Raw genomic sequence first — 10,229 nt, 5'->3', positions numbered from 1 at the left:
CTGATGTGTGAAGAAAAGGTAACAGGTTGTTTCTTCCAGGAAGTCAGGATGCAGGTTCACCAGGGCCCTACTCCTCCCTCCTCCCTCCTAGAGTATGTTGGTGTAAGGAGCCATGAACATCTGGGTGAAAGAAAAATGCCAAATAAACGTGAACTAGCACTGAGCCATGGAAAGAAATTCTCCCCTGTACGTAACAATATCTGGCGCTCTCACCCTCCATTATCTCAAGGTGCTTGAAGAAAGAGATAAGTTTCATTTTCCCCATTTTACAGCTGGGAAGTGGAGCATAGGGGCCAGATCTAAAAAGTCATTTAGGCACCTATTTTCATGGGAGTTCAGGAACCTGGATCCACTCCTAGATCTGGCTGATATCCATCAAGGTCTTTAGACACATTCCTCCTGAAGGACTTGCCCAGAGTCACACAAGCAGATTAAGGAACAGAGCCTCCATCTCCCAAAACCTCAATTACCACCCTAAGTACCTAACCATCCTTTCACATCCTTGCTGTACTGGCATGGCATCCCATGTCTTTGAGGCTGTGTCTTTCCATCTTAAATTATGAAGAAAAATGCAAGCAGATTTTTGGCACGTATCCTGAAAGACAGAACTTCAAAGTAGTTCCTGCTGACAGCTGCTTAAGGATAAAATGTTAACCTGAAAAACCCAAAGAAACCATTAGAGAAGGCATAAGAGCCTGCTTTCCCCCCTGTCTAAATGTACTGGGGCCATACTGAGAAAACCTTTCCAAGCGTGTAATGCTATAGGAAAAGAAACATGCTCTGGACAGTTATGTCCAATGTGAACATGTGCTTCTCTTTTCCAAGAAGAGATTATGTGGCGGGAGAGCAGCTCAGGGTGAATTAACATCATAGAAGTAATAAAGTTAGTTTAAACCTGTTCCTATTCATCTGGCAAGTGCTTTCATACTAATAATGGAAAAGGCAGCAATATTGTGCAGTAATGGCCTCCTTTCCATTGTTCTGTGAAACTGCACTTCATTAAATTGCAACTTTTCTTCAAGCCCTAAATAATAAACTATAGTCAGTAGCAATATAAAAGCACTTCAATATTTTATTGTGGCTAAGACTGCCTGCTATCTATAATTACAGTCAATACTTGGACTGGAGGGAAATGCCTTAATTTTCTTAATGTTTTATGCATGGAAAAACAATAAAGCTTTTCCTTTACTTGTAATTGCATTGACTGGCTCTAGCTGGGTGCACTTTTCCAAATTATAACTAACCCTGGCCAAAGTAGTGTCAAAGTAAAACCTTTCACAGCTAACTGCTTGCCTCACTGCAGTCTAATGGTGCAGAGATAAGAATCTTCCACAAGTCACAATTATCTTTTGGACCCCTGATTCCACATTCAGAGACCTTAGGATTTGGCTGGATTGGCTGGAAAATAATAAGTGTAAGAGCTTTCAGCTGGAGGCATGTCTCGCCTCACAAGCCATGCAGTGTTCCTGCTCTGTGCTCTCAGGCTGTGTCCTCCAGCACAGGGTTGCTGGGGGCAGGAGGAGGGGGGGCCTCTGCTGAAGCCCCAGTTACCCTGCTTCTTTTTGCTCCCTTATGCTGGGGAGGTACTGCCCAAGAGCCAAGTGTAGATGTCAGATAAGTGAAGATGGAGGGTGCAGCTCTATGAAGGTGGCACACTGATCACAGGAGAGGCCAGGGCCTCTTTCATATCTCTGGCAGGCAGCAGGAGGGAGCTCAGAGCTGGAAGTCCCTGGGCCCTGGCAGCAGCTGCTGCTGCCCTGGGGGAAGGAAAAGTGCTTGGCATTAACTCTATGTGGTGACTTTACATTGCTGGGTGAAACACATGCTGCCTGGGAGGTGCCCCTAATTAGGGAGCCAGACTGGAATGGATGAATTGGTTGAAAATGTTTAGGAGGCTTTATTAAGTGCATAGGTGTGTATCCAGCTCCAAGTTGAATCTGGAGGTTTACCAAGCTCATTCCTCCCTTCCTGTCCCTGGCCCCTGACACTCCACAAAACCCTAAGCAAGGACTCACCCCCAATTTTTCTAACTTCCTGGACAGGAACCATTGCCCCAAACTCCACAGGTAGGCCCAGCCAGTGGAGCGCAATAGATCACACTTGTTTATAAGAATGTCTTCTCAACGTATGAACCAAACAGGCCATCTGTGCCATCTGTAATAGGCTAGGCCTCCACACCTTATTCACCCAGTTAACCTATTACAACAGCTAAACCAGTCTATTAGTTTTATACAGTGAGAGAGCATTTCTTCAGACAAGTGTTGCATTAAAAATCATTACATGTGGTCAATCATTTCCAGCAGGATGCTTATCAAAGCATGGGTTCTTACCAAAGCATGGATGCCAAAGCAGGTTCTACCTGTTGGTCATGTGTTATGCAGTCATGTGTTGTTCATTATGGCATGTGACACGTGGGTTGGCAACTGAAGGAGGAGAGGTGGGAAATTCAGAGCCAATAGAAGGGCATGTTTTTTCACCTAACCCAGGGAGACTGGTTATCCAAAATCTGTTCACTATAGGGTCCTTTAGTCTTCCTCATAAGAACTGCCATTTACTGGGTCAGACCATAGGTCCATCTTGCCCAGTATCCCATTTCACACAGTGGCAGAGATTGGATGCTCAAAGGGAGAGTGAACACCATTTTCTGGCCCCAAGCAGTCTGCAGTCAGGATGCTGTCCCAAGAGCCTGTGCTTAGTGTGCCATGAACACTCCTCACCCTCCCTTTGGCAGTGACGACCAGCACTATGGGCTTCTGTTTGCTGCTGCACTAGCTGTGCTGCACACCTGCACTGACTGCCATCTGACCCTGGTGGGCCTGGACCCCATCTGCTCCACCCTGCCATGCAGCCATGCACCCAGGCTCAGGGCCTGTGCCCCACCACCCCCAAGCCATCAGCTACCAGCTCCTGGGTCACCTCTCAGACCCCAGCAGGGACACTGATGATGCCCACATCAATGCCAATGTGACTGCCATCCACAAGCTCCTCGGGCTCCAGCCCCACTGCTTCTGGGCCTGCCCCACCAGCCAGGACTGGTGACACCATGTCGTTCTGCACATCTAGGATGAGAACCAGTCATTGAACTCATTCCAGATGACCTGGGTCATGTTCCAGGAGCTAGTGCAGCTGTTTCACACACAATCTGGAGCACCAGCCACCCCCATGCATCTGCCTCTCCCCACAGAGACCTGTGTGGCCATCACCCTTATGAAGTTCACCACACCCATGAGCCTGCACTGTTGGCTACCTGTTTGGGGTTGGCAAGGCAACCAGTGGGGAGGCTGTCCCTGAAGTCTGTGGCATCCTCCAGGATGTGTTGGCCAATACCATGCTTCAGGTTGCTTACCCCCTTGAGGTCATGCCAGACTACTGAACACTTGGCTTCCACCAGTGCCTCATGGCCTTCGACGGGATACACATCCCCGTTACCTATTCATCCTGGGGGGACTGCCCCTACTACTGCTGGCAGGGCTTCCACTTCATTGTGCTGAAGGCCCTACTAGGGTGTTCACGAACATCTGTGCCAGCTGGGGTGACAGTGCCCACAATGCCAAGATTTTCTGGAATTCCACCCTGCCAACCCTGGTGGAAAGCAGCTTCTTTGTTCCAAGAGTCCTGGATGTGCAGCTGAGCAACATGACCATCCTGCCCCTCCTCATTGGGACTCTGCCTACCTACTGCTGTCATGGCTCACATGCCCCTACATCAGCCACCTTGACCCATGCCAGGCATACTTCAACAGGTACCTGGGCCAGAGCTGAGTGCTAACTGAGTGCGCCTTTGGGCACCTCAAGGGATGCTGGTGCAACCTCACCGCCCTCTTCAAGTTTGCCAAGGCCAACATCTCCTGGGTCACTGCTGCAGTCTGTATACTGCATAATATCTGCAAGGCCCAGTGGGGAGCTCTACCATGGGGCCTGGGCAGAGGAAGCATGGCTCACTGAGGATGCCTGACACCAGGAGTGCCAGCTGTGGTGTCAGCACCAACAACAAGCCTTCCCCACCCAACCAAGTCCCTGGGTGAGCTGTGCACCCAGCAGCGGGGACCAGGGCACCATGTGCATGAGGCACTTATGGACTACCTCCTCCTCCACCCCAACAGTAGGGTGGCCACCCACAGACCCCAGGCCCACAGGGCAACCTGAGAACCATATATACTGCAGGCAGTTTTCAGCGAACACTGTCTTTATTTCCCTCCAGAACACAGCAACAGACCCCCCACCCCCGCCCCCCTTCACAGCACCAGATTCCCTTCCATCCTCCACAACAGATCCCACCCCTAACCTCAATGCCAATAAAGCACCACCAATAAAGGACCCTCTTCCCCTTTGAACTATTTACACAAGTGTCTTTGTGAAACTGTCAGGAGGGGACAGTGTGAAGGAGGCACCTACAGTGCAGAGCCCAGGGAGAGGCACCCAGCACCCTGGCCTCTGCTGACACTACCTCCAGTGCAAATGCTATGGTGACACCAGTGGGCTGGGGTCTGGCTCAGGGGTGACAATGGGCACTGTCCAGCTTACTCAGCTCATTCCCCCTCCTCCTCCACAGGGCTGAAGCCAGCAGGGCCCACATGGGGAGCTGGCCCAGCTGTGGCCAGCTTCTGCTCAGGAGCTGCATGGTGGTAGGATGAGCAGCAGGCAGCAGCCCAGGAGGGGGGCCAGACCCCCATGGGACCAGGATGAGGACCAGGGTCAGGGGGCCTTGGCTGCTGCAGGTGGTACTGAACCTCCTCCAATGCCCACTGTGGGGGTAGATGCTGGTCTGTAGACCTCACAGGGGTCAGGCAGGGCAAGGGCTCAGGGACGGGCTCCAGGCAGCATGAAGGTGACTGCCAGGACCAGCATGGTGTCAAGGATGCAGTGACCTGTATTGCCTGATGCACAACAGTGCACTGCTGTTTTTGTGCCTCCACCAGCCTCTCCAGGAGAGCGAGGTGCCTCTTTCTGAGGGTGAGGTACCTCTTTTGAAGGGTGACCTGCCTCTCCTCGAGGGTGAGTCCCCTCTGCTTGAAGGCAAGGTGCACCTGGCCTCTCTCCCACTCCCTCTCCAAGTCCTGGTGGCACCAGGCCCAAAAGTCCTCGAGCTGCTTCTTAGCCATGGTGACCAGCCACTTCAGGAGCACTGTTCGGTTCTGGTTCCAGTGCTGATAGAGGCGGCACATGTGGAGTGCACCTACTGATGGTGGTGGCATCTTTGAGCCCATCTTTGCTGATGGCTGCTGGGTCTCCTCCACATGAAGCTGCTGGTCCTGCAGAGCAAGGACAGAGATACTCTTTTTAAGAGTTTGCAACTTTCCAGAAATAACATGAACTGTACTGAGGGGCTGTGCACTGCCCACTCTCAGTTCAGAGGTCATGCATGCAGGGACCATGGCTGGGTGGGCCCTTCCACAGGCAGCCTCCAGCTAAGCCCTCCCTTCCCACTTCTACACCAGGGGCAGGTGGGCTGGTTGCCACTTGCTGCAGATACCCTACCTTCCCTGTCTTCTTCTCAGGCTGGGCCAAGGATGGCCCCTGCTGGCAGCTGCCACAGCAGCTGTAAACCAACTCCCACCCCTTCTCCTCCCTACAGGCCAGACAGTTTGTTCCTGGGCTGCTGGGCTTGTGCTGCCTGGGTTCTGGGGGTGAGGGGATCCTGCCTGGCTGGGATGTAGAGCGAGTTACACGCCCTGCTCCCTCCTTCTGATGGCCCTCTCCAGAGAGGTGGCCTGAGCCAGGACCCCTGCCATGTGAGGCTTGCACCCCAAGTGTACCCCTGGTCAGAGTCACCCAGGTGCACTGCAGTGAGCTGTTTGAGTGCACTGAGGGGTGCCTCACCCATTATGCCCTGCTGCTGCTGATTGCCACAGCACCCTGGGCACAGCTGCAAACCTGGCATGGTGCCCTGAGCTTTGATCATGCCTCAGGCAAGTCTGTGCTTCCCTACAATGTGCGCCGAGAGGGGTATCTCTGCCTATGCTACAAGTGCCTGACCCCGACGGCCAAGGAGTAGATTGCTGCTGCCATCAATGAGTTTCTCTGTATGTGACAGGCCCCTGGATGCGTAGCTGGCAGTCTGCAGCGCTCTCAATAAAGTCTGAACTGCCTCCTGGCATGTTAACAGGGGAGACTGCAGTGGGCAAGGGGGGAGCTCAGCCAGGCAGGGCAGGGCAGGGCAGGGCAGGCAGGAGAGGAGAGGGGAGAGCCCCCCACCCCTTTGTGGGGTCCCAGTCTCCAGGCATACAGGCTGGGGGTGGGCAGGTGAGCTGGCATGGGCATGGGTGGCCATGGTACCCCCTGCCCCCTTGGTCTTCCTCCCTGTGTGGGGCTTATCAGATAGGCATGGAAGTCACTCCTGGCGGTGGACTCTTCCCAGCTGCAGAGACATTACCCGGCTTGCTGAGGCATCCCAGGGCACCAAGGCACAGCAGTGGCCACCTCTGGCAAGGAGCTGGAGCTGGCATGTGCAGGGGTCATCCCTGACCCATGCTCCTCGCTGGTGAGCTGCTGCTGGAATAGCCAGGGCAGGTGGTGGCCCAGGCTCCCCGAGCTGCTAGATGAGGCTGAGGGCAGGGATTCCACCAGGGACCTGGGGCTGGATCCCTGAGGGGCTCTCCCCTGCTAAGTCCTCCTGTTTGGCAGGCCCTGGCACAGGCTCCAGGAGCCCACTCATGCTACTGAACACATGGCAGGCCTTGCCAGGGTCTGTGGGGGCCAGGATGTGGTCCAGCTCACACAGGAATGGCATGGTCCTGCACACAGCCCTGGACTGCCTGGCACTGCTGGACAGAGCACTGGTGTCCACGTTCCTGCATCTGTTCAGCCATGGCTACATAGATGTGGCCCTCGTTACTTGGCTGAACTGGCACTGGACCGCAACATCCCCCCAAAATGGCAATGAGGTCCGCTGTCTCTTGGGTCCAGTTCGGCCCCCGGGCCTGTGTTTTTGCTGATGAAGAGACCAACATGGCAACAGCTGCCAGGGGCCCTGGGGGGTCAGGCTTGGGCTCCGGGTGATGGCACTTGACAGCATGTGCCTGCTGGCATGGGGTATAGTGCCTAGGAGGAAGGCTCAGGCTGACAGGAGCCTCTGGGGTCAGAGCCAGAGTCTGGGGGCTGAGTCTGGGTACCAGCAGCAACCATCACACGTTGCCAGCAGTAGGGCACAGTGCCCATTTTTTAATGTTTTCAGGCATGCTGAAGATTGGAGAAAGTGTATAAGCTAATTACTGATAGAGCATTTGTTTCAATTCAGAGGGGAGGGAGGAGTTCACCTAATATTCTTGTGCAAAAATCTTTCCTGAATACATCTTGGGCTCATATGCTTAAGAAAGCTGCATGTGGGAAGGCCCGTGTGCTCTTGTCAAACCTCACAGAACTCATTGGGGCTTCAGCCCCTTTCCTTTGCCTGGTGTTGACCTACTGCAGGATCAGAGCCTTTGCCCAGAGAACAGGACTGTGAAAGTTGATGGCAGAAAAAGTCCTTTATGTCTCATTCTCAAAGCAGAACTCCTTTGGGGGATTCTGTGCATTCTACTTTTAAAAGTCTCAAATGCCCTGCCTTCTCCTTGGAAGACTGTACATCAGCTTAATGGAGTTTGTCATCAGGGTTTTTCCTGATGCCTTTCTTGTAATTTTGTTTAATTCTTTCGGGGTATGAAATTGTGCATGAGTTTCAATAGCTCCTCTCCCTTCCCTTCAAATATAGAATCATAATCATAGAAAATTAGGGTTGGAAAGGACATTGGGAGGTCATCTAGTCCAACCTCCACTACTCAAAACAGGACCATCCACAACTATATCATCCCAGCCAAGGCTTTGCGAACCAGGTCTTAAAAACCTCTAAGGATGGAGATTCCACAACCTCTCTGGGTAACCTGTTCCTGAGCTTTACTACACTCGCAGTGAAACAGTTCCTGTTAATATCTAACCTAAACTTCCCTTGCTGCAACTTGAGACCCTTGCTCCTTATTCTGTTATTTACTACGTAGAACAGTCTAGCTCCATCCTCTTTGGAATCACCCTTCAGAGAGTTGAAGGCTATTATGAAATCCCCCCTGAGTCTTCTCTTCTACAGACTAGCCATTTTTGTTGTCATCCACTGGACTCTCAATTTGCCCATAGTCTTTCTGTAGTGGGGGCCCCAAAACTGGACACAGTACTCTAGATGTGGCCTCACCAGTGCCAAAGAAAGAGGAAGAATCACTTCCTTTGATCTGCTGGCCACACTCCTACTAACGCAGCCCAGTATGCCGTTAGCCTTCTTTGCAAGAAGGGCACACTGTTGGCTCATATTCAGCTTATTATCCACTGTAACCCCCGGGTCCTGTTTGGCAGAGCTGCTGCCCAGCCAGTCAGCCCCCGGCCTATATTGGTGTATGGAATTGTTCCATCCCAAGTGCAGGACTTTGCACTTGTCCTTATTGAACCTCATGAATTTTTTTTTGTTCCACTCTTCCAATTTATCTAGGTTTCTGAATCCTAGCCCTACCCTCCAGTGTATTGACTGCTCCCTCCAGCTTGGTGTCACCTGCAGACTTGCTGAGGGTGCACTCTATCCCATCTTGCAGGTCATTGATGAAGATATTGAAACAAACCAGCCCCAAGACCAAACCCTGAGGCACTCCACTTGATACTGACTGCCAACTAGACATCAAGCCATTGACTACTACCCTCTGAGCCCAACGATCCAGCCATTTTCTATCCACCTTACAGTGCATTCATCCAAGCCATACTTCCTTAGCTTGCATGTGAGAATGTCATGGGAGATGGTATCAAAAGCCATGGTAAACTGAAGGTAGATTGTGTCCACTGCTCTTTTCACTTCCACAGAGCCAGTCATCTAATTATAGAAGGCAATCAGATTGGTCAGGCATGGCTTGCCCTTGATGAATCTATGCTGACTGTTCCTAATCACCTTCTTTTCCTCCAAATGCTTTGAGATAGATTCCTTGAGGAACTGCTCCATGATTTTTTCAGAGACTGAGGTGTGGCTGACCGGTCTGTAGTTCCCCAGATCCTTCCTCACTTTCTTCAAGATGGATATTATATTTGCTCTTTTCCAATCATCTGGGACCACTCCTGATCACCACGAGTTTTCAAAGATGATGGTCAGTGGCTCTGCAATCACATCAGACAATTCCCTCAGCACCCTCAGGCGCATCAGGTCCAGCCCCGTGGACTTGTATGCATCCATCTTTTCTAAAGAGTCCCTAACCTGTTCTTTCACCACTGAGGGCTGCTCACCTGATCCCCAAACTGTGCTTCCAGGTGCAGTTGCCTGGGAGCTGACTTTGCCTGTGAAGACTGAGGCAAAAAAAGGCATTGGGCACTTCAGCCTTCTCTGCATCATCTGTCACAAGGTTGCCTCCCCCATTCAGTAAAGGACCCACACTTTCCCTCAGCCTCCTCTGGTTATTGACATATGTGTAGAAACCCTACTTGTTACCTTTTGTGTCTCTTCATAGCTGCAACTCCAGTTCTGGTTTGGCCTTCCTGATTTCATCCCTGCAAGCCTAAGCAACACTCTTAGACTCCTCCCTGGTTGTTTGTCCAAGTTTCCACTTCTTGTAAGCATCCTTTTTGTGTTTTCGCTTACTGAAGAGTTCCCTGCTAAGCCAATCTGGTCTTCTGCCATATTTGCTAGTTTTCCTGAACATTGGGATGGTTTGTTCCTGTGCCCTTGGCAAAGTTTCGTTAAAGTACAGCCAGCTCTCCTAGACTCCTTTCCCTCTCAAACTGGCCTTCCAGGGGATCCTGCCCATCAGTTTCCTGAGTGAGTTGAAGTCTGCTTTTTTAAAGTCCAGGATCCTTACTTTCTACTCTCCTCTAGGCTGTCGTCAGATCTCTATCTGTAAGCTGTTATCAGGTCTATTGCCTAATTATGGGTCAGGCAAGTGTCAAACTGGACAGCTTCCACAAGAGATTGCACATGATAGAGATTGGGGTAGGTGAGAAATACTGCAGTCCCAAGAACACAACTCCCTTTCAATCACACTAGAACTAAGGCAAAGGCAACAAGCAGCCTCCATGGAACAATTTGTGTGCAAAGCAGCATTTTTCTGAATAGTCCTATCCAAAATGTTTCTGCAGTTGTGTAAGCCTAATGTGGACATCTATTGGCAAACAGAGAAGAGTGGCCCAGAGCAGCCAGAGAACAAGTGAATAGGGACCTGTTGGAAATGGGAGCCTGCTTCCACTATGCTTTGGGAAGCAAGGGGGACTGACTGGACAGGCCAGACCTCATTT

The 10,229-nt window shown here is 51.5% G+C and overlaps 1 protein-coding gene across 1 annotated transcript in view; it reads right to left on the bottom strand.

The window, feature by feature from the left end:
• Positions 1 to 4,254: 4,254 nt before the first annotated feature.
• The window catches only part of LOC109297069, a 26,979-nt gene continuing 21,004 nt past the window's right edge, over positions 4,255 to 10,229 (bottom strand). Inside the window, exon 4 of the mRNA XM_019516718.1 lies at positions 4,255 to 5,251. Within this exon, the coding sequence (XP_019372263.1) occupies positions 4,529 to 5,251 (723 nt within the window). The 3' untranslated portion in view covers positions 4,255 to 4,528. The remainder of the gene's footprint in view (positions 5,252 to 10,229) is intronic.

The sequence above is a fragment of the Gavialis gangeticus genome, unplaced genomic scaffold, assembly GCF_001723915.1.
Source record: "Gavialis gangeticus isolate Ggan-Ray unplaced genomic scaffold, GavGan_comp1, whole genome shotgun sequence".
NCBI classification, from domain to species: domain Eukaryota; kingdom Metazoa; phylum Chordata; order Crocodylia; family Gavialidae; genus Gavialis; species Gavialis gangeticus.
This window is presented reverse-complemented; position numbering and strand designations above follow the sequence as displayed.